Below are 24056 nucleotides of genomic sequence, written 5' to 3'. Positions count from 1 at the left end.
AACTGCTTGTTCATCATGACAAAGGAAATCCCTGTACTGCAAATACCTGGGTGTTTCAAAACAACTCCTACTGCAACAGCATGCTCCCTTTTACTGAAATATTTTTCTCCATGGAATACATATGGCGTTGCAAGTGCAAAGTGCAAATAATCATACTGACTTTCTGGTTCAATGAGGAAATAATCTGTGATTCCCTTGACAAGAAGAGAGACTACATAACCAGGACTTAACCTTCTGTCACCTGCCTACAGCAGTTTAAGAAGGTCTCTTTCACAGAATTCCTACTTTCCAGACAGGGATTGACCCCTCAGTGGGTCTGGTGGCTCAGCCATGATCTTGCTTGGGTGTGCAGTGACCTCCATGGGGTGAGGAGAGTTCCCATGGGCATTTCTGGCAGCACCACAGGGACCTACAGGAGAGCAGCAAGGGATAGCACATGCCACCAGCTACCAAAGAGCCTTTAGCTCTTGCCAAAGATGATTCCTCCAGATTTCATGTAGGGATCACTAAAGTAAAATGAAAAATTTTACTTTAAAAAATCAGCCTCAAACACTGCCATGGCTCCTGCACTTCCTATTTTTTTCTGTTTGTTTTAATGAGGGAGGCCTCTGCTTTGGGCCTGGAGAAAAGAGAATTGTGTCTCCCATTCACCCACCATTTCTGATGCTGTGTACGTAGAGAGCTTGTGTTTTACCTTCAATGCCATTGCACAGTCAGCCATTTAGCCAAATAAAAAGTATTGTAGGTCTTACCATGCCAGATTTAGTTGAGAAAACCCATGCTAAAACACTGGCTTGTGGTACCTGACAGGTTAATGAAACTCTTTTCACAGGCTGAGCCAGCTGAATTGTTTGCACAGCACTCCACTGAGAAGGTTGTTGCTGTCTCCTGTACATATAAAGCACTGCTTGAAATCCATGACCCCAGGGATCTCCTCTCTGGCAAGAAGTTCTGAATCCCCTCTGTGATTTCCTCTGTGCAGCTGAAAAAGGAAGCAGACCAGTTTTGATTTTTAGCTTTTTTTAGTGACATTTGCCAGGGGAGAAGATGGGAAGTTACAAAACATGTCTTATGTGTGTGTTGGAAGTGAAGAAGGGAAGGGGGTTGTGTTTTGTCAGAGACAGAGTGAGACCTCTGGTCACTGGCCAGTCTCATTTTTGGTGATGGGCGTGGCAGGGTTAGCAGGGACTGAGCTGGCTCCGACACTGGGCTCACTGCCACTCTCCACCACTGCCCTGGCAGGGTACTTGCACTCCCTGAACTCTGGAACCTCCATCAATTTCACAACTGACACCACCCCACACCTCATCTATTCCCACTGGTTTCATATTTGCCTCAAAACATTCAAACCACTGAGCAGCTGCCAATGAGCCTTGCTAATACTACAAATGCAGTATGAACCCAGAGCAGAAGTTGTACCTCCTTTCCCTGAAGGCAATTCACTTCACCCATGACATTTCTCTCACTCATGATGGAGAGCCTCCATCCACCCAGATGGACAGCATTAATGACTTATTTAAGGCCTGATATGTAGAAAGAGGGAACTTGACACTCAAGGGAAAGGTGGTCCACATAGATTATTTTGTCTTCTAGCTTTTCTATCATTCATCAACTTACTGTCTAATTTACTCTCCACATAAATAAATTAGGAGATAAGGAATAAATTTATTCAGCTCTACTCATAGCACTAGCTTCTACATTTGGAAGTTCCTCAGAAAAGATATGTCACAGCACTTTCTTCCCAGAAAGATGATTTAAGGAGTATTTTAAACCCACTCTCTGCATGTTTTTTTTCCTCTTCCATTTCTGCACAGATTGATATAAAGAAGAGGTATGGATAAGAAAATTGTCTAGGTATTTTTTTATGTCTAGCTAAAATAAATACTTTAGAGTTTATCCGCAATCTTACAAAGGAAAGTTTGACTTCGTATTCTTCTGCACCATGGAATTATTAGTTGCTTAGCACATCTAAGATAAAAATTGCAGAGTTCACAAATCAGGTCAAAGCTGTTTCAGCATTTTTTTAAATTTTAGAGTCTGACTCGTTCCCCTAAATAAATAGAGGAAATGGAGACACTCTCACTAACTTAACTGGAAACACTCTCACTGACTTTAGTGGTTTTGGTAACAGGTCACCATAGCAGGTCTTTTAACCAAAGCTTAACCAATTAATCAAGACTGTATTAACCAATGCATTCCCTGAATCCCTATAACTTTGATAAGACTAAGAGAAAAACTTAGATTGGACTTTGTTACCCCTTAACTGTTGATATAAACCCAGTGGGATCTACTTTGGTGCAAAGACACACATCTTTATAGACTTCATTTGATGGCAATAGAAAAAGGGAAAACCTCTCCTAATTTTGGTGATTTGGTTCCCCTGGAGTAGGGGAACCAGTTAAACGCACACAGTGAATTGTGCATTTCTCATTTAGTTTGTTACAGGCTGGTCTTCATTTAATCAAGGATAGCTCAGATAGTCTTTGCAACGAATAAGAAGAAAGAAAGCTGTTTACTTGGATGAGTTGAGTTCAAGACAGTTCCTCCAAACCCAGGATGAGGCAGGGTAACCTTCAGCAACACAGGAGATCTGCTTGAACAGCAGCTGCATCCTTATTTCAGGCTTTCCTGCGATGAGACAACACAAGGCCTAAGGACATGGCTTAGTGGTATACTTGGGAGTGCTGGCTTAATGGTTGGAATCTATGTTCTCAAAAGATCTTTTTCAACCTAAACAATTCCATGCTTCTGTAAGACAATTTCCGTCATCACTTCAAGCGACAAAACCCTGTACACTGGTGTGGCAATGTCATATCTGCTGAGACCAAGGTGTGCTTCTGTTTCCAAAATAAAAAACTGCATGTCACAGTGAGAGCTGGGTGTAACTCACAGTCCTCCTCCTTCCTTGGTTTTGTGGATGGCAGTGTGGCAAGGCAAGGGGAGCAGCCACTTCTCTGTATAGGCACAGCCAGACCAAAACAATGGCACAGCCAAAATTAGAAGTCTTGACTTCTGCTTTTCTGACTCAGTCTAAGCAGCTGGCCCTAGGACTGCCCTGGCACTGAAGTTCTGGGTGTCCAGCTCATGCAAAGTGTGCACAGAAGACCCTTGTATAAATGATATATCACAAATAAAGGCCCCAGACCTGGAGCAAGGGAGAGATGCTGCAGTCATGTGGCAGAACTGAGATGACTGAGAGCGTTGGCCAGGACTGTGCATGTGTGTGAATTGTGGGCAGGGGTGTATGAGGCACTGCAGCCCAAACATACAATTTATGCACCAGAGGATCTCCACACTAGCTACATTTACTCATAAATGCCATTAGAGAAAAAATGTTGTAAACATGGCATAGAAATCTAATTCCTAATGGGGATAAGGGTTTCCTCCCAACTGTGTATCTCATGTGGTTTCTGCAGCACCCACACATGTTCCAGATTTTTAGAGATAGAGTTACTGTATTTTACCAAGTTTCTAGGCTTGTAATTTTCTTAAGAAGCATTAATTTTTCTCAATATGCAACTGATTCCTCATATTCTGTTTATGGCAGACTAAAACAAAAAAAAATAATAACTTTCTCCTCCTTTCTTTTTTCCCCATCCCTAACTGACACAAGAAATACAACCCACAAGCATCCAGTGTCTTTCTCTGACCCAGTGCCAGGATTTCAGCAGTGTGCTGCAGTGTGAAGAGAATAATGTTTTTGCCTTTTGATCCTCCATTTTAAGCAATAAATCTTTGTAAATGAAATAGGGAATAATAGGGAATGCCAAAAAAACCCACCCCATGCCAGTGACAAAATCCCAGACTTTGCCAAATCTTCAGCAATAGTTTTGTTACTTACTTCTCACATACAGAGTGAATTTTTTTGTTACAACTGTATCATCATTCTCAGCATAAAATACGTATATCCCAGACTGGTGCTGATGGTTGCAGAACTTTGATGAAATGCTGTGGAACAAAGTCAAAAAAGGGAAAAGGACAAAATATTGACTTGAAAATTTTTTCAATGCAGTTAAAATGCACGTATATGTTTGAAACAATTCTACATCCTCTCATGAAGAATACAAAGGAAATTATTTTTGCTTAGAGAATATAAATCCCAGAATCTAACTGTGCTGGTGAGAAGATATTTTTTCCCTGCAGTCTTGATTTAATTCTGCATTTTTTCTCTCACTCTTCCTGGAGTGCACACAGGCTGTCAAGCTGTGATTTTGTTACTAATTCATTGGATGACAAGACACACCCAGGCACATCTGCTAAGACAGCAAAGGATCAAACTTTCTTCTCTCCGAGGAACTTTGATGGGAGTTTCTAGATGATGTGATAGATTGTGTTAGGAAACAACAGTGACAGGGAGGAACATAAGAGACAAGCATTTCCAAAGAGAAAGATCTCACATAGGCTCAGGAAAGTGATCATCATCATAAGTTCATTGTCAGTGAGATGAAACACCAACTCTCAAGGTCATTCTGCAGGAAAAAGCCAGCCTTTTCCTAATCCCTATGGCCTTTGAGCCAGTGGATGGCAGAAAACCAAGACCCAAACCGTGCCAGAGACAGCTTGTGACAATGGAGATGGCCAGGAGGGGTCTAACAAGTCTCTGGGCAGAAACTAACAACAAAGGGCTGCAGAGAATTAAAGATTCATGCCTGGCTGTCTTGTTCTGTCACTGATGTATGGGACAGAGGATGAGGCAGGGACAAGGGAATATGCCATTGTAAGTGATAGGGACAAGGGAATATGCCATTGTAAGTGATGGTATCCTATTTCTGTGTTTCCAACTAGGTTATTGCTGTAGGACAATTGTCAGCTTTGAATAGCAGATAATGCAGTTCATCAGCATTAGAAGAGCAACCTAAGAAAATCTCTCTCACGTGTATTTGCTGACAATTTGAGGTTGGGAATTTTTGCTGACAACTCAATGGTAACCATGTTGTTGGTCCTCAACTCTGTTTTAGTGATAAAGGCAAGCATGAACATCAGAGAGTTTGAAGAGAGAAGAAAAAAAAAACCAAACAGATAGTCCATATCAGCAATATGCAAAGCAGGAGAAAGCAGTAATGAGATCAGTCTAGAGAACTGAAATCGGGATATTTCTCCTTAAACAAGATACATACAAAGGCAGCAAGTATCACCTTGAAATTCTAAACCAGGAAGACTCCCCTTGAAGACACTGGCAATTTTGTCTTTTGACTAAGGCCACACTTTCATATAGTTATTGACTTTTGAATGTCTTGATCCGAAATGGCCTTAACGATGTCTCTGAACTCATGGATTTTTTAAAGCCAGAACCCTTTTAAGCTGCCTCAAAAAAGAAACTGAAAACAGGAAAAAAAAAAGAATCAATCCAAAAATAATTAATTGCTTTTGAAATCCCAGGTTAGAAGGATTATATCCTAATGAAATAATCAGAAAAAAAAATAATGCAGTATCTTCAATATCTGAAAATATAAGGGGATGTGAGCTAAGTACTGTAAATTTAACAGAGAACATTGTGTGTATGAAGAGTCATTAGCTCTTTAGGGGGGAAGTGAAAATCAGAAGTGTGCTGAAACAGAGAGCCCACAAAAGTAAATAAAAAATGGAAATTCTGAAGGAATGTCTGAAAAGATACTGTAAGCATAGTGACAGGATAGATGGATCACTGGGTTTTGAAATGAAAAGCTGAAGAAAAATACAGAGTTAATTATTAAAATTTAATATGATCTTTTATCTGGGGGAATAATTTTACAAGAGGCTGGCAGAAATTAAAAGAATAAAAACAGGAAATGAAAAGGGATATGAAAGGAACAAAGTAGAAGTGCTGGGAGACAGGATTACACAGAAATCAACCAGAACATGCAAAGTGAGACTCACAATGTGTTTAGATATATGATGACTTTTTCTGTGTTGCTTCGAGAAACCTTTAGCTTTAAAATCACATTAAAATATGGAGGACTACAACTTGCAGGCAGAATCTCCTGACTTCCCTACCCCTTGCTGCTTCTGCGTGCTTCAAACTGAATGAAATATGTACCCTTACTCTTTGTCCTCAGGACAGAGACATGTCTATCCAGTGCTTGTATTCAGCCAAAATTGGATCGTTGTGAGGGATGTCTGCACAAAAGGATGTACTTGTCAGATGAAACAATCAGCAAATTCAAATTTTTTCCCCTCTATTTTATATCTTCATAACATAAAGAGGATGCAAATAAATGCAAAGAATAACTACCCAAAATAAACATAAAAAGTCCTGTTTGTCCAACAGCACTGTCAGACAAACGGCCGAGTTATCTGCTTGAAGAAACCGCCAGGTCACGCCCCAGCAATGCTTGGTGGCTGCGGCCTGTGCCTGTGGCTGGGCCAGCCTGGACACACGGCTCCAGGGACACGAGCTGGCCTTTCCCCCATCCAGCAGGTGGTGATCAGCACTCAGCAACTGCTGCTCCTCGCTGCCATGGCTCTGAAGTGACTCATAAATCCCAGGCCAGCAGCTGCACCTTACTGACTGATGACAGCTGCCTAAACCATTTCAAAAGTTCTCAACGTAATTACTGTTGGCACAGTCTGTAGCACCTAATTCTTATCTGCATTGAATTTACACCCACTGTCAATCATCCAAGCAAAACGGAGTCCTGCTGGTACAAGCAGTGAGGAGGGGTGTGTATCAGCTGCAAAGCAAATCAGCTCCCTGTTATCTGCTGGAGGGAGGTACCTATTGGACAAGGATGAGCAAACGCTCCTGGCTGTCCCCTGAGACCTCATTTCCAAAATCAGTCTTGTCACAAGGCACAGTTCTGCCAAGCCCACGTCAGGCATTGCAGATTAGTCACCAACACCCACCCAGTGCTATCAAAGTTTGCTGACAGCCCTCACTTTATCAGCAGGGACAGAGTTCCTGTGGCCATTGCCAGGAGATGACAATTTGCTAACCTGAACTGAGCTGTCTCTGAACTTCACTGAGGTCTGACTCCAATACACAGTCTGATGCAGATGAAAAGGCCAGTCTGTTGCAAAGATAACTTGACAAGCTAGTGGATAAAATCAAAGGTACCAAAATGCTATGGAAAGAAATCAGAAAAAAGTGTAATCAAGGCTTTGACACAGCTTTATGCAGATGATGACAGAGATTTAAAGAGTATGAGAAGGAATCAGAGCAGCTGCATTAGCTCCTGCCTACAGCCTGCTCACTTTTAATGTAAAAACTTGAAAAGAGCAGCTTGGCTTTACTTTCATTGAGGTGAGTAAAAGCTGTTACCTGCAAAGCCATGGGACTACTCTGAAAGAAACCCTGAAGGAAATTAGATAATGTTATCAAGAAATAAGAGAGCCTAGGGAATGGAGAAAACATTAGCCTTAAACAGGATTCCTGCCAGAAGTCCATTGTAGGAAATAACAGAAAAGGTAGATAACTAACAGGTTTATTCAAAACATGTTTTGCTGCAGCAGCGGAAGAATCCATGACCTGGCTAACGAGCAGAACGGCGTGTTTCTGTGACACAGGCACGGGCCAGCAGGGCCCTGGGAACTGCAGCACCCTGCACTTGGTCTGGGCTGCTTGAAAGACACTGGGAACATCATCAACAACAGGATGAGAAAATGGGAACATGCAGAACTTGTGATCCAGAATGAAAACTGCGACAGATCTGTAATTCAGAATTTATGTTAGAGGGAAGGGGAATGGCAAAATGCATATAAACTTAAGGGTTGCTGGATGCATAATTTAGCAAAGGGTTTATTATAAATAGAGAATAAAGTGATTCTACAAGTTATCTGTGTGAACTGTTGTTCAAAACCAAAACTGTGTTTGAGTGCCTTTTGTAAACAGTCTCACCACATGGGCCATTCATATTTTAAAAACACAAAGAGAGTACAAAACATCATAAATTGTCCAAATGAGATGTAAAGAAGACACATTATTATATTAAATTATTACAAAATATTCAAATACCTGTGTCCATCCACACTGTAACTTTGTATACATGGAAATGTTTTATTGGAATACAGCCACATGCATCTAACTGGAGGATATGCTGTAAAGTTAACTTCAAAGCAAAACTCTTCCTCACCAATTTCAAAATCTTCTTTAGAGTCAGTTATATTTATAAATCCCTTTTCTAAAGAAAAAAATAAAAGAAAAATTATATTAGAAAGGTTGGACTTTAATGAAGACATTTTAACAGCTGTATGTTTTTCATATTGGCTATCACAAGCAAAAACCATGTTACATCACAAAAGGTATCCTGTCAATCAAAATAAGATAATGCTTCAAAATAGTACTGGAATATTGTCACTGTGTTCAGCTGCAGACAAATGAGTTGAGCCTGATGAAGTTGCATATTTGGTCAGACCAGAGAAATTCCAAAATGGTCTGACATGTCTCTTCAGTCTAACCTACAAAGTCTCATGTCCAATAACGTAATTATTTAGTTAGGTTTGGGTGTGTATTCCAGGTGTAAAGAGCTCCAATTCCTGGCTTTCTTTCTACAGGAACAAAACCAGGTGGCACCACCATCATAATCAGTAGTTCCTTCTCCTTCCCTGAAATAAGCTGAAGATTTTGCAAATGAGTCTTGTAGCTGTTCCTTTATTTCTCCATTTAAATGAAATATATTTAATGCAAGATGACAGCAACATGGAAAAATGTTTTGAAGAGGTCCATGAACCATGTGCTGCTAGTATTTGCTCTGCTAAGGTGGGATCTGTTTTACCTAGTGGAGATGTCAAAAGCTCTGTGATTCACCTAAGCTACTTGTTTGAACGCCTGATAAACCCAGTGGAATGAAAAAGGCATATTCAGATGAATCCCATCCTAAAGCAGAAGATGACAAAGATGTGCTGAACCACTTCTGGAAATACTGTTTCTTGGCACTGACTGAAGAAGGAACCAAAGTCATAGCTGGGGCTAGATGTCTCATGGCTTGGAATGAATCCTGCCCAAAGAGACTGAGCAGCAGACATGTGGGGGGAGGCTGCCCTAAAGACACCAGTGGTGCTAGGATCAACTCTGTAGAGATCACAGAACCATAAACATTGGAAGAGATGTGTAGTCAGACTCCTGCCCAGAGCAGATCCAGCTGGATGGGGTTGCTCAGAGCCACGTCCTGATTGGTTTGGGTATCCCCAAGGACTGTACAACCTCTGGAAAATTTGGGGTGGTGTTTAATCAGCTACATGGTGAAAAACTACACTATAAAAATGTTGCTGAACCTCTTTTTCCCTTTTGAGTGTTTTCTTCTGATTGTAACCCTATATTCTGCTTGGTGTTTTATCTGTCTTAACCTACTTACTACTTGGAAACTCCCATAAAAACCACAAACATTTCAGTATTTCAAAACAAGAAACTATTGCTTTCATGAGTACCCTCTTATTTTTTGATATTAAAGGCTTATTGATTTTATACATGGAACCTTCATCTTTTTGTCCTCATCCTTCCAGGCTCCGAGTGTACGGTAAACAACACAACCAGCCAAGAGTAAAGACTCTCCAGAGAGCACATAAGGACCTTGGAGCAGTGTATGCCATTTCTTGGGAAAACAACTGAGAAAAAAAAAGTAGTTTCTTTATTGGAGGAGAAAGAAAATGGCACATTTTTGCTTGGTTTATTATTTTTGACTATTTACACTTAGCAATGACAAAGAGGTGAGATGGAATTCTCGAGGCTGAACAAGTCTCTGTGTTTCTCATATTTGTGTATTTTTTTGCTTTTAATATTATGTGCCGCAAAATAAATTACATATTCCTTAAGTGAGAATAAATTACATATTCCTTAAGTGAGATTGTGTAGTGCTAAAAATTCTTTGTTTAACAGTGGTGGAAACTGAACAAAAGACCTGCAGTAACAAAGAGCCTTGCAGTTGCAGTTGTTGGCATGATCTCTGCTGTGCTTTGAAGTGGCCTAACCACCCTGCCTGACCTGATGGTCACACAAATTGGGATAAACTCGTGAGGTATCAATTACCAAAGAACAAATGAAAGCAGTCTGGCTGCAAGGCATTATTAGAGATTACATCCATACAGCTGTGATAGCCAGGCTCCCCAGGCAATGGAGGGTGTGCCAACCAAATCAGTTTTCTCTTGGATAAGTTATACCATGAGGATTCCCAGTGAAGCTACAGGTGTTGAATCATGTATAGTGATGGTTTAAAGGTGGGATGCTGATTGTTTCAGAAACTGCTACCCTAAGACATGGGCAACTGAGTGAAATCTGTATCTGTATCACTGCTGGAATGGAATCTGCCTTGTTAGCATAAATTCACACCCACAGTGACTGTCATTAACACATTAGGCTAAATGCTGGGATGGATCAGAAGCACAGGATATTCCTGTAGAAACTTGGAGAGAGAAGCACAGCTGTTAGCTTGGTATGACAACATCACCCACTTTAATCCACCATGTAAGTAAACAAATATATTTTCTCACCAGCAAAGACAATGAACCCTCAGAAGTTTTGCTGGGATAAAGGGGTATTAAGGAGGGCACAGACATTCAGTACAGGTTGGTGCATTGTGGTGAAAAAAATACTCTGCTCAGAAATACAGCCTTCCAGGGATAGCAACTCAAATAATTCCCTCTGACTGTCACCCATGCTCACACCTGATAGTTCACAGATCCCAGAAGCCACTCTTTCTGACCTACGCATGGCCACTGATGAAAAAGAGGATCTTGCCCTACCTCTACAGTACACCCTCACCCCTATGTTCCTGTTTACCAAGGAGATGTGCGTAGAAAAAGGCACAGGTATTGTACTGAGTTATTGTAAATGATGAGAGAACTTCCTGCTCAGTGGTAGGCAGAAGCTGAAAAGAGGATATTGTACTGGGAAAGTAATTTCTGAAGAGACTGGAGTAAGTATTCTCACTTCCTGCCATACCTAGCCTAGGTATTGTAAAGCCTGAGAGCAGCTACATCTGGGGTCAAACGTATGGTGGCTGCTTCGGAGAGCCTTGTTTTCAGGGCTAGAGGCTCCAGCTCCAGGCACACCAGTCATTGAATTACACCCTGTACCTACTCCAGCAGCATGGTCCTACCTACATCTTTCCTTTTCATGCCTTGTTTCCAGACCTAGGCCTGTTTGTATATTTTTTCCATCTGAGAAACAAAGTTTGCAGCTGAAGCTGCTCTCAGCTAAATTCAACACTGCTGGCTTTTAAATAAGCATATTGCTTAAGTAGAATGAGATTTGCTTTTTAAATTTATGACTCTGTGGTGCACTGGCTGAGAGTCACCAACATATGAGATGAATCCCAGCCTGTGATTCCAGAAGATCCCATTGAAACAGTCATACAGACTGCATGTCTAAACAGTGCCACCTCTAAAAGCACTGTCTTTTAAAGGGAATTATTTGAAAATCAATATAAAGAAAAGGTTAATTGTATTCAGGTACCAGAATGACTCAGTTCAGATTAATCTCTTGGCTCTCCTGGATTGCTTGGAAGTGCAAACAGACTTTTTCCTCAGCAAGGGAACTACAAACATACAGTGCATATCTGCAAGTAAAGAACAGACACATGGAAAACAAAGCAAAACAGCTGAGAGACAAAGTTAACACCAGGGATTGGAATTACCTAGAACTGTGATCAAAGCAGTTTGATTTGGATGAGCAGTAGAAGAGCAGGTGTAATGCCCACTGTCATTTCTTTCTGCTGCTGAAATAAACACATGCTGGACCCGAATTGCTGACAAGTCTTCTTGATATTCTAATCCTTCAAAGGAGCAACCCTGGTTTTCAACAGAGATTCACATTTAATCAGTTGATAGTGCCTGATACAACCTATGTTAATGTATGTCCTGTCTTTTTACCTGCTCAACTTCTCTGTTTTCAAAAGATAGTTGTATTCTGAATTTATAATTATGGTGAACAGCTCTGCATCTGATCAGCAATGGCTCCCCAACCTTAAGTAGTAGTTCAGGTAAAGGTGCTGCCTGTCTTTCATTTAAATCTACAAAACCAAAACACAGACAGTGAAACAATCATCATTTTGCCTGGAAAATGCTCAGTTAGATCAACATTTTTTCTGCTAATGCTGTATAGATATCAATTTTTACATAGTAATGATAATTACCATAATAATGAAATTAGTAACCGTCATGGATTTAGATGTCTCAAAACAAATTTCGTCACGATTCACAAGACACCTCTAGGGCACAATGCAGCATAGAGCTTAGCTTGGGTTGGGTTTATTTAAAAAACAGGCAAGCAAATCTGAGTGCATATATTAATTAAAAATTATATATAAATATATATGTTTGAGAACACTTTGGTGAGCTTTTCCATGCACACAGTCCTAAAAGCCTGAACAAAAAGTCAATACAAGTATAGCAAATATAGAAAGGCAAGAGGCTTTTTACAGAGACCACAAAGAGCTATTGAAATTAGGTTTAAAACAGAGCAATGATATTCACTGTTAGCTTTATTCCAGTGATTACAAACAAAGAGCTTAGATCAGAAATCATACTCAGATGAGTAGTGCAACTAACTTCAGCAGCAGGATTGAGCTCACATGCAAGTAAACCTTAGAGGGAAGTTACCTATCGTAAAGAGGCTGGTGCATTCTCTGCCCAGGACATTGACTGCACAGCACCATATGTAAGTTTGAAATAATTCATGTTGCACCATCTGGATGCCATCTATTTCTCCAGTTTCTTCATGCCTTTTATGAGGGCAACTGCAATTACAAGCATAATTATTCATTGACTCATTTGGTTAACCGCAAGCAAATAAATCTGATAAATCTCTAAGCCATGAGAATATGCAAACAATAGTGGGAAAACTGGATTTCACGTATTGAATAAAAAGGAACTAGCAAAGGTGAAGATAAGAAAGTAAAAATGTCACAGTCTGGGCAGAAATGTGAGCTGAAATGACCTGAATATGCTCAAACTGGCTCTTAGACAGGTAATTATGTGATTAAAATCCAGACAAGAGGAAAATCATAGAGGCTGAGCTTTCACACCACATCTCTGATTTCCTGGTGGTGGGAGGTGCTGCAAATCCAGTGGCATTAGGAGATCCAGACCCCAAACTGCCATGCTGCAGAGAAAAGCATTATTGCCCCTGTAAATAGAATAAACTTTATCTATTAATAGAATGGGAAAAATGATTTAGCTTACAAAATCACAACCTCTTGTCTTCTCAGCTCTGATACTCCTGGTAAAGCCCCCAGTGACGGGAAAAAGGGAAACATTGCATCATTTAAAAAAAGAGTAGAAAGGAAGGCCATGGGAACTGTCAACCTGTCAGCCTCACTTCTGGCCTGGGAAGGTCACAGAACACACCCTCCTAGAAGCTCTGCTAAGGCCCAGGGAGGTGATTTGAAACCGTCAAATCATCTTGTTGAAGATGTACCTGCATCTTGCAGCTCACTCAGACTCCAAAGATGAGCTTTTATGGTCCTTTTCAATCTAAAGTGTTCTATGATTGTAAGATTCAAATTTTAAAACAATGTGAAAAACTAAGGGGAAACAAGATGCCTTTGATTTGCTCTTCATGAAAATATGAATCCAGAATAAAATTCCTAAAGCCCAGAGGTGGTAGTTTCCAAAAGAGCACGATAGTTAAAATGTCTAGGGAAAATGTGTTGCAGCACTCCAAAAGTGGATCATGCGGACATAGGTTTTCCTATGTTTTTAACCCGTGAGTGTGCTAAACAGCAGAACTCATCTCCAAAAATTCTGAATCAAAGGCTCTTCTTCAGTTATCTCCCTGATAGCTGAGTAGGCACACTAAGCAGTGTAGAATCATGGAATCATTAAGATTGGAGAAGACCTCTGAGATCGAGTCAAACCATTGAACTAACTGTGCCATCTTCACCACTAAGCCGGGTCCCCAAGTGCCACATTACAAGTTTTCTGAACACTTCCAGGGATGGTGATTCAATTGCTTCCTCTGGCAGCCTGTTCCAGTGCTTAGTAACCCTATCAGTGAAGAAATTTTTCCTTATATACAATCAAAACCTTCCCCGGCACATCATGAGGTCATTTCTTCTCACCCTGCCACTTTTTGTTCAGAAGATGGCAAACTTTCAGTCTAGGGATTCAACATGCATATAAACATACACATACCTCTTTTCAGGTGTTTTGCAGAATATCCATTCCACAGAGGGCTGGGGGTAACTCTCAGAAATGCACTCGATAGAATCTGATTTTTCCCTTTTCCTGAAATAGGGTTTGGCTGGTTTTTCTGATAAAAATCATGCAAATGTTTAAGAAAGATTAAATAATTTTGAAACACTGTTTTGTTTATTTTGTAGTACATAAAGTTTCATAGCTGTGATTTGTTTCAGGAGTTTCAACACTGAGGGAACAGAAAATGGTTTAGCCTTAGGTGCACTGTGGGTTGGTGTCATGAGCTTTTCAGCTTTGATTGCTAAATGCACAGCTTCCCTGTACCAAAGGCCTGCCTCTATATGCCAGGGGATAATCCTGAGGCTGATACTGAAAGGTGTTAATTTGCTGTGGTTGCTATTCATTTCACTGGGCAGGAGCAACTGTGATTTTCAAATCACATCCAAGCTCGTCTTTTGGTGGAGTATCTGTTGAGACTACAAAATCTGTGCACAAAATGGGGTTTGCTCAGTCAGATCAGATACATGATGGAGACAGAAGGGGTGATAATGACTTCTGATAACCAGCAAACTTCTCTACTCTGCATCTGTAACCCAGAGGGAAATGATTCCTAGACAATTCCCAGTGTCCTGAACCTCTCAGGCACAGACCCGGACTAGGAACAAAAAATTTAATGTATTAAAACTGCTAAAGGTTCGACTCAAAGTGAAAAGCACTGAGTCCAGTTTTGAGTAATCTTTCAATGAAATTGCAGCTGCCACATGTAAAAGTGACATTTTCCTCAGTCATACCTTCACTGTGGGCAAGGTGACGTGCTAAGGTGAAAGTAATAATCATGGCTTTGTCATTTCTTTCCTCATTTATGTCTAAGAGTTTTTTTTTACCTACAGAAATTCACATCCAAGTTGAAGGATTCACATCTAGCCTGAAGGGTGTTATAAGAGAGGTAATCATGACATTAAATTCACAGGACCAAAGAGAAAGCAATTCAAGCAATTGATATAGAAAAGACCTTTACTGACATTGTTTCAAACTATTCTTGCTTGCACATGTAATAACACTTTTTACCTCTAAAGCCTAATTGGTATAGAGATGGCAATTCTTAATGAAAAGTTTAATACTTTATCCCCTAATGAAGCTGTTAAAATTATAACTGAGGCACGCAGTAACACTTCAAATTAAACAAGGAGAGATTAGAGGTGACATTTCTGGCACCAGAGAGAGAAAAAAAGTTAAACAGAAGAAATACTTTAAAAACAACTAAAGAGGGAAAACCAAATGTTGATTAGTTACAGTTTATGAAAACCAAGGCAAATAATAGCGCTTGTTAAACCTGGAAGGGTTTGCTAGTCTTTTAGCTGTTTGGATTGAGGTTTTGCCTTTGAAATCTTTTTGCAGTTTTACTTTTTATCTTTAAATTTATCCCATTCCACACAAAATAATATAATCTTTCTATTCTGTTAAAAAAATCATGTCACTATGTGTCTTTATGGGGATTTTTGAGATGTTTTTGGACACCTCTAGTTAGAAACAGAAGCTTGCACTTGGCTGCAGCAGTTGCCTTTGCATCAGAGAAGTCTCTTGTGTGAGCCTTGAGAAAACTCAATCAAATCCAGTCTCACTGGGAGCCTTTCAAAAAGTTGCACCTCACAGGAGCTCTGTCATGAGCATTTAACAGCAGCTAAAACCTCATCTTCTTGGGCACACTTGTGTTGAGCAGCTGCAGAACTGATAAGTTTTAAGTTTTGATTTAAAAGACAATGAAGAAGTCAAAGCTGGCACTGAGAAGAGGGACTCTTTTATTCCCCTTTCCTCAGTGGACCTCTTGCCACCCACAGAACTGTTAAAGGAAAAGCAGTGTGAGAAGTGAGAGCCCTAGCAGCAGGAACAACTGGAAAAGTGGCAGCAGGTAAAAGCGTGACCAGAACATAAAAGGGAAATCCTGATCTGGTCCACATAACAACCAAGTTAGCAACACCAACAATAAACAGGTTAAAATGAAAGCAAACAAATCTAGCCCATGAGCATGGAAAGCACAAAAAAATAAAAAAGCCACCATCAGTTTATCCCTTTTGACACAGAGGGGATTTTTCACAGGGGAGAAGAAAGCTTGTGCACATTTACATCCTTATTTGTTCATTTGCATGGTTTATTGACTAGAGAAAGCTGACTCACATAGTTTGTGGTTCTGACTTCAGCCACTGAAGACAGCTCCAAGAGCTATGCTAATCTAGGAAGATGCTTGAAGTGCAGCACATGAAAGCTTCACTGCTTTGACTGAACTTGAGCCTCTGCCCTTGAACCTATTGATGGAGTGACCCCTTTCATGTAGACATACTTACTTCTGATGAGAACAGGCACAACCACTGTGTAATTGCCAGTTTTACTTGTGACCAAGAGGGTGTATGTCCCAGCTTGTCCTTCTTTTATTTGGGAAAAAGCCAAAGATGCAATATATCTATGAAACAGAAAGTTGTATTTGTCACACTAATATGAAGAAGGTAATATGCAACACACACAATTAAATGTTAGCTCTTTATCACTTGCAAAAACCCTTCAAAGACACTGGTATTCATTATTTACACTGTGCCCTTCAACCTGAAATACTTCCTTCATGTGTCTTCCTACACAAGCAGCACACAGGAACTTGCAGTCACAGTACCACATGCTTAATGCTGAGAAGCATTGGGAAGGATGGCCTTCCTGAGCTGGAGGCAGTTCAGGAGCTCCATAGCCAAATGCTTTACCTACAGTCTCATTCTACAAATTTCCATGAGGAGGGAATTATGGAGCCTCAGGTTCCAGTCCAGGTTTGGCTGTGAGAGTCAGAATGCTGATGCTGTTGTTCTTGATCTACACTGTGACCCTAAAAGCCACATAATTTTCATGCCTCTGTTTCTTTGGCTATAAAATCATAATTTTTCCTCAAGATCATGGCAAAGCTCAAATCCATCAATGTCAGAGAGTGCCTGGAGACTCCCATGCAGGATGCCATACAAATTAAAAGAACAAGCTTATTTTAAAATGTTCTTAGTTTTAAGATTCATATGTGTACATTGATCTAAATGACAATCAGTAATGTGCTGCTGGGTGACAACAGTCAAGGATTAAGAGATTGAAAAAGATAATGCATACATGAAATCAAACACAGGCACAGTCACAGAAAACATTTGATTTGCATTCTAAAAGAAAAGATCTCTTGAAGGATCTTTGATCTAGTACATCCCTTGACTTACCTATTCTCTGAGTCAAAAGAAAGTTTACAGGCTTTGCTCTTTTTAAAGAACCAAAAGCATGAAATTATATTTGAAATGCTCATTGTTATTCTTAATTCAATATCTTCAAATACATTGACTTCCACATTTTTTATTGTTTGGTAGATGTTCTCTGTTCCTTGAGAATTCAAGTAACACCCAAGATCTTCCAAAATATTAGGAACCTGCAATGCGGGAGGACAGATTGTTAGGTATTTATTAGCAGTTAGCTTTATTTGCTTTTTTTTTTTTTTTTTGCACTCAGATATTTTTAAAGGGTTCTATTTCTACCACCCAACCTATTAATAAATATGTGGAATTCTACTGCATGAGGAAACTCTATAGGGCTCCTGTTGAATTAGTCAATTCTGTTCTCTAGACAAACACCACAGAACAATCTTAGCCAGAACCATGATAAATTTCTGTTAGTGACACAAGTTATTCTTTACACTTGATTTTATTTTCTTTTGTTTAGAACCACAGGGAGACACAGAACTATAATGAAACCATTCTGTTTGGAACTTGGATGTGAAGGCAGAGTCAGAATGTTGGGTTTATTTTAGCATCTCACTGCTTGTCACTGCATCATCTGGCCAGGCTGCTCCTCAGCTCCTTGGGGGCTTTACTGGGTAAGGAACATTTGGGCTGGATGCTGTCATATTTTTCATTTCCTCACCCCTGTGTACAGCTAAAGGAGAATTGCAAACAGAAACAGAATCTTCCACAGTCATTCTGAAAGCCACCAACGGAATAGTGAGTCTCTGAGACTGGCTGCAGCAAAAGGTGGCAAGGAAGTAGCTCTGTCTGAAGTTGAGCCCTAAATGTCTCCATTGCTTTGTTGGGTGAATTTTACTCTGCGTAAGTCTATAAAAGGACAGAGTTCATTGCATCCCCATTTTGTTTGTTTGGTTGGTTCTTCTCACGCCTCTCTCCTTTCTCCTTTCTCTTGACCTGAGAAGTACCCAGAAATAACAGCCAAATTCTGCCTTGTCAGATACAAGGACAGCACAACTTTGGCTGCTATATCTTCATTTGTTATTTGAATTACTATTCATTCATTCAGGAATGAAAAAGATTTCATAAGACTTCCTTGAAACAAGAATCCTCAGGAAATATTTTAACCACAGGTCTCAGCTGATTTATAATTTAGTTACACATAATCTCCACCTGGTTTTCTACCACTGGGATTTAGAAGAAAATAAAATAGTATTTAATTCATTGTCCAGCTTTGGTGTTGAAGTCAAAGTTTGGACCTGACAGCGATTTATGGGCTTTGGTGGTGTGAATAGAGGGTGGTACAACTTTCTGTCAGTCCCAGCAGCTGTGGCACACACCCCCCATGGCCTTGGCAGTCTCCTCTTAAGGGCACATATTTTTATATATATTTTAACACTGATATATTGCCAACAATATCCAGCAATATTCAGGCATGCTGATATAAGATAACATCAAGATGTCAATAAAAAAGCCAGTTTTAGAGAAAACTGGTACTTAACTATTCACAGTTTCAGGGTCTGAATTTTCAGATATGTATCCCTCTAACCTACTGGTGCCATATTTGGCGTAACTCTAGATTTTGTCTGTGATGTCCTCACATTCTAAAGGTTTAGGGCGTCGTAAGTTTCTGGGAAGGTATCCTGGAGTGGACAGGAACATTTTATAAGCAACTTGTTCTCTATTATATCACCTTAGGAGCTACTGATGTCTCTGGTGCTTCTGAACCTTCATCCTTCTGGCTGATAAACCCACACGTGATCTCAGATGTATTTTGAGTCATTGTAGAAGTGAAAGCAACTGCTGTCATAACAAAAACTGCAAAACAGAAATAGAAAACACATGCAATAAAGTCTAGATCTCTGCTATGGGACAGTAGTTTTAGTTAAAATACAACAAAACGAAAGATTACCTCTTTAAAAAAAAAAAAGCCAAACTGAATATGCAGACATACTGTATGAATATGCTAACTCTGCATTTGTGTATTGAAGCTGAGTGGAAGCTCTGTTTGGAGAACCTTTCAAAAGCACAGGCACATCAGACTTTACAAGCATGTCCCATAATATTGCAGAGAAAGTCTAAAGACAAAAGACACTCTGTGTTATAGAGGTTCCTTTAGAAACAGCATTACCAAACACAGATGCTCTCTTGCACTTCCCTTTTGCATCCTTGTGCTGGAAAGCACCAAACGTTGCAGCACCAAACTCTGCAGCATGGAGATGGAAGACGATCATGCCCACTGTGAGATGGAGGATGATCATGCACCTTCCTTCCCACAGAAGGCAAAGGCAAGGACTGGGAAAATGAGAACCACCTGCTGTAGGAGATCAGGTTTGAAAACATCTAGGGAACATGAAAGTGAACAAGCCCAAGGGACCTGATGAGATGTGTCTGAGAATCCTGAGGAAACTGGCAAAGGAAGTGGATAAGCCCCTATCCATCATATTTGACAAGCTGTATCAGTCCTGTGAAATTCCCACTGATAAGAAAAGGGAAAACATAAGTTGCCTTTTCAAAAAGGAAAAAAAAAAAGACCTGGAGAACTACAGGACAGGAAGTCTTGGTGCCTGTCCAGATTATGGAGCAGATCCTCCTGGAAACTATAAGTCACATGGAAAATTAGGAGGTGACTGGTGACAGCCAACATGACCTCACTGAGAGCAAATGGCACCTGGCAAATCTGGTCAATGGATGGATGGACAAAGGCTTGATGTCCAAGCAGAGAGCAGTGACAAGCGGTATTCCTGAGGGGTCAGAACTGGGACCAATATGTCCTAACATCTCTGTCAATGACATGCACAGTGGGATCAAGTGCACCCTCAGCAAGCTTGCTGATGACACCAAGCTGTGTGCTGCAGGCAACACACTGGAGAGAAGGGATTCCATCCAGAGGGACCTGGGTTGGCTTGAGGGGTGAGCCTGTGGGAACCTCGCGATGTTCAATAAGGCCAAGTGCAGGGTGCTGCACCTGGGTCAGGGCAATCCCAAGCACAAACACAGGCTGAGTGAAACATTGATTGAGAGCAGCCCCGGGCAGAAGGGCTCAGTACTCAGTACTCAGTTGTGGATGAGAAGTTCAAGATGAGCTGGCAGTGTCCAGCTGCAGCACGGAGAGCCAACTTCATCCCGAGGTGCATCAGAAGCAGCGTGGGCAGCAGGTCAAGGGAGGGGATTCTGCCCCTCTGCTCTGTTGTGAGACCCCACCTGCAGTGCTGTGCTCAGCTCTGGGGTACAGAAGGACATGGAGTCATTGGAGCATGGCCAGAGGAGGGCCACAAAGATTATCAGAGGATTATCAACGGTTATCCCTTACGGAGACAGGTTGAGAGATTTGGGGCTGTTTAGCCTGGAGAAGAGAAGGATGCTGTTCAGCACCTTGCAGGCACCTGAAGGGGCCTAGAACAGAGCTGGAGGGGGATGTTTCACAAGGGCGAGGGGGAATGTTTCAACTGAAAGAGGGCAGGTTTAGATTAAATGTTAGGAAGAAATTCCTCGTTAGGAAGGTGTAGAGGCACGGAATGAGGCTGCCCAGAGGAATTGTGGATGCCCCAAGTAGCAGAAGTCCTTTATCCTTTTGCGTAAAGAGCAGTGTGAGAAAGCTTCTGATGCCTCAAAGGCATCATCTCTCCAGAATGCTTCCTATAAGCCTTTCTGCAGGACTGCCACTTGAAAGGTCACCTTTCAGCTTTAAAGGAGCAACAGTAACTGTGTTCCCACCACTACACCAAACAGAAGGAAGACTGTACAGCTGGCTGGGTGAAACGTGTCTGATTTCCATTAATTCCCTAAAGCCAGCCATCAACAGTACAAATAAGCAGTGAATCATAAAATAACTTATTTCTCCTGGCAACCTGAAATTTTTCTGCCCTCAGGCCTTGACGTTTTGCTTTGTTTTCTTTATTTTTTTTTCCCCTCAGTTCCTGAGATGGTTGCACATAAAGCTAGGTGCAGAGTTGAAAGAAGGAAAGAAAGTAAATATATCACAAAGAACTTGAAGGATGAATATGATGAGTGTCTTCCTGCAGGCAATGAAGGAGCAAAACTGGAAGCAGGAAGAAACAAGTTAGAGTTGGGGCCATCTCCTCCTTGCCATTTGTATCTTCTGGAACTGTCTGAGCTCTAAGCTGGCAACACTTTGACAATCTCTTCTCCTTGTCAAAGTGTATTAAGGCTGAGACCTTCTCATTCAGGCACACAACATACACTTTATTTTGGTTGCCTCCTTTCCACAGCATGCACAGGCAATGGGCTGCTTTTGCAGATGTCTGAGTAAAACCCTGTGTGTTATCCCTAAGAAGGATGAACGTGATTTCTTTGTGGAGACATGTGTCTCCATCCTTTGGCTATAAAAATAACAATGGCACTTCTTGAGTCGGAGTGCCAGCGGGCAGCTGAAAGGCAGGCATGCATCAGGTATCTACACCAAGCATGCTGAATTCCTTCCATCAGTGCAACTCAGGTTTCTAGCTCCCCCCCTATCCTTTCACCAGGTCTATCTCTGCTCAGCATTCTCCACTTCTGTTGGTTTGTTGGCTGATTCTTCCACCCTTTTCAAAGCAGAGACTATTCACCTTGCTCATGACCAGGGATTTAGCTGATAGAAACCCACCTATTGTCCTCTGATTTCTAAAACACACCAGCAGAAACCAGCTGAAAATATGACCTCAAAATCTCAACTCATTTGGCTTGCTGAGCATTCCTTTGCTTTATGTTCCTGATTTGTGAATAATTTAAACTTCTGATTGTACAAGCTAAGCCAGTGTATCCCAATGTGACATGATTCCACATTGCCCATGCTGCCTTGTCAGAGGGAGCCTAAGGACACAGCAGAAGAGGGGAGGGTGTACTTAAACACCAGCAGGGAGCAGATTTGCAGCCAAAAGTTAGACAGCTGTAGCAACCAGACTGAGTGAGACATGCAAACAAAGTGTCAGATGAGCTGGAACTGCAGCTGTACAGGATGGTGTGAGGGACTATGCTGGAAGCAGTGAGCACCCTGACCCCCTCATGTGTAAGTAAAAATGTGACTCCTCTTCATGTAAACTGCAACGGCTTGCCACTGCTGTGGTGCACCTTTATTCCTGTGAAGGATTTTAGGGTAAGGGAGGATGTTTTGAACCTGACATAATTCCAGATGCTTTACAGCGAGAAATGAATGAGTAACATGATAGTAAGAAGTATTTAGGTGATACTGAGTGGCCTAAATTTGTGTAGGTCTTGAAGAAAATAGAAAATCAGAGGATGAATGAGCCTTTCAGCAAAAGTAAAATCAAGAAAAAAACCACTGGGAAAATGATAATGTTCTGATTTGCCATCTTGATCTTTCAGCTTCTACATGGCCTCTTCAAGGGCTGCTGTTATGGTCTGCACATCAGCCATCTTCCTGAAAACCCAAATTAAGAACTGCAGAGACTGAAAGCACTGGGTAAAGAATATCAAATATGTAGCATGCATAATCATATTGTCTATTGCTGAACTAGAATGAAGCTGAAATGAAAATAAATTGCTGCCTCTGAACAATGTTTGTTTATGCCTGCTTTCCATCTTCATTATCTTTTTATAGGTTATACAAAATTAAAGGCAGTAGGAGAAATCTTGCTCTCACTGCAGTCAGACAAACATCTAGCTGCCAAAGACAGAGCTAAGATTTCATCAAGATGTGTTGGCACATACTTGGGGCAATGCCTGTAAAAGGCAATGAGAGCTTACGTGTTATGGTGCTGACAAGAAAGGTCTGAATCTACTGAAGAGATACCAAAACAAGAAGCTCTCTTTAAGCTAGTTCAGCTATCAGATGAATGCAACTGCTTCCAAAAGTTTATTTTCAAATGGGACCTGACAAAAATAGCCTTTGGAAGACTGGGAAAAGCACTCCAAAATATGCTGAAAGTCTGAGTTAACTAGAAAGACAATAGCTTGGAAACTGGAGAACTGTGAAAGATGAAAACCTTCCTCTTCATACCAAGGGATGCATCTTGTATTTGTATTCAGCTCAGGGTGCTTAATATTTTACATAGCAGCCAGGCCTTCCCTAGACATACAACAATCTTCCACTCTGCTTTACAGCCCAGAAGATTTACATAAAGCAAAGTATGATTTGGGTCTTCTTTGGTTTCTGACTATGTCCTCTGAGTGTGACGCTGGATTAACTTTCTAAAATTTTCTTTGTGATCAGAGGAGGTCAATAGATCCTCTCTTCCCGGAAAACTGTTATGTCTGTCATGACTTGTCAGAAAAAAGTCTCCAAAGTAGCGGCATTAAGCTCATGGATGAGCTTAATATTCATTCATTAACTCTTTAAAACCTCCACTTTTGGTAGACTTTTTCTCAAATCACCCCCAGAGTGGTGGATCCTGAAGTGAGAATTGTACTCAATACAAATACGCTAGAAATCAGAGGGAGGCAGGACAGGTAAAAAGAACCGATCTTAAACTAGTTCCTATCTTTTAGCCATATCTAATTTCTCTCTTATCAAACTTAACTTTTGTCCTTTTCATCTTTTTGCATATCTTTCTTCCTCAGCATCTTCACCCTTTCAGCTTAAATAACTCCCAGCTCAGAAAAATATGCAACTTGTTCATTCTTGTATGATGGTAGGGCCAGAGGCGTTGCTCTGTGTTTTGGAATAATAACCATGCTAGAACAGGGTTTAACAAGCAAGGTGGGTGACAAGATGCCTCTGCTGCAGCTCATGCTAATTGTGACCAGCTGTTGGAACACTGCCTGGGATATGTCTGGGTCAGGAGCAGTCATTTATCTGGT

The 24056-nt window shown here is 40.9% G+C and overlaps 1 protein-coding gene across 1 annotated transcript in view; it reads right to left on the bottom strand.

The window, feature by feature from the left end:
- Positions 1-19528, bottom strand: part of FLT3 (fms related receptor tyrosine kinase 3) — a 28851-nt gene extending 9323 nt beyond the window's left edge. The window contains exons 1-12 of the mRNA XM_058045513.1: positions 19426-19528; positions 18988-19112; positions 17283-17485; positions 16389-16504; positions 14044-14161; positions 12511-12647; positions 11782-11921; positions 11547-11700; positions 7931-8096; positions 3842-3948; positions 2517-2628; positions 804-982 (exon numbers count right to left, since the gene is read on the bottom strand). Coding sequence (XP_057901496.1) covers positions 804-982; positions 2517-2628; positions 3842-3948; positions 7931-8096; positions 11547-11700; positions 11782-11921; positions 12511-12647; positions 14044-14161; positions 16389-16504; positions 17283-17485; positions 18988-19112; positions 19426-19528 — 1660 coding nt within the window. The remainder of the gene's footprint in view (positions 1-803; positions 983-2516; positions 2629-3841; positions 3949-7930; positions 8097-11546; positions 11701-11781; positions 11922-12510; positions 12648-14043; positions 14162-16388; positions 16505-17282; positions 17486-18987; positions 19113-19425) is intronic.
- Positions 19529-24056: the final 4528 nt, after the last annotated feature.

This window comes from Melospiza georgiana, chromosome 2, assembly GCF_028018845.1.
Source record: "Melospiza georgiana isolate bMelGeo1 chromosome 2, bMelGeo1.pri, whole genome shotgun sequence".
Lineage (NCBI taxonomy): Eukaryota > Metazoa > Chordata > Aves > Passeriformes > Passerellidae > Melospiza > Melospiza georgiana.
Note: the sequence above shows the minus strand (reverse complement) of the source record. Positions and strands in the feature narration are given on the sequence as shown.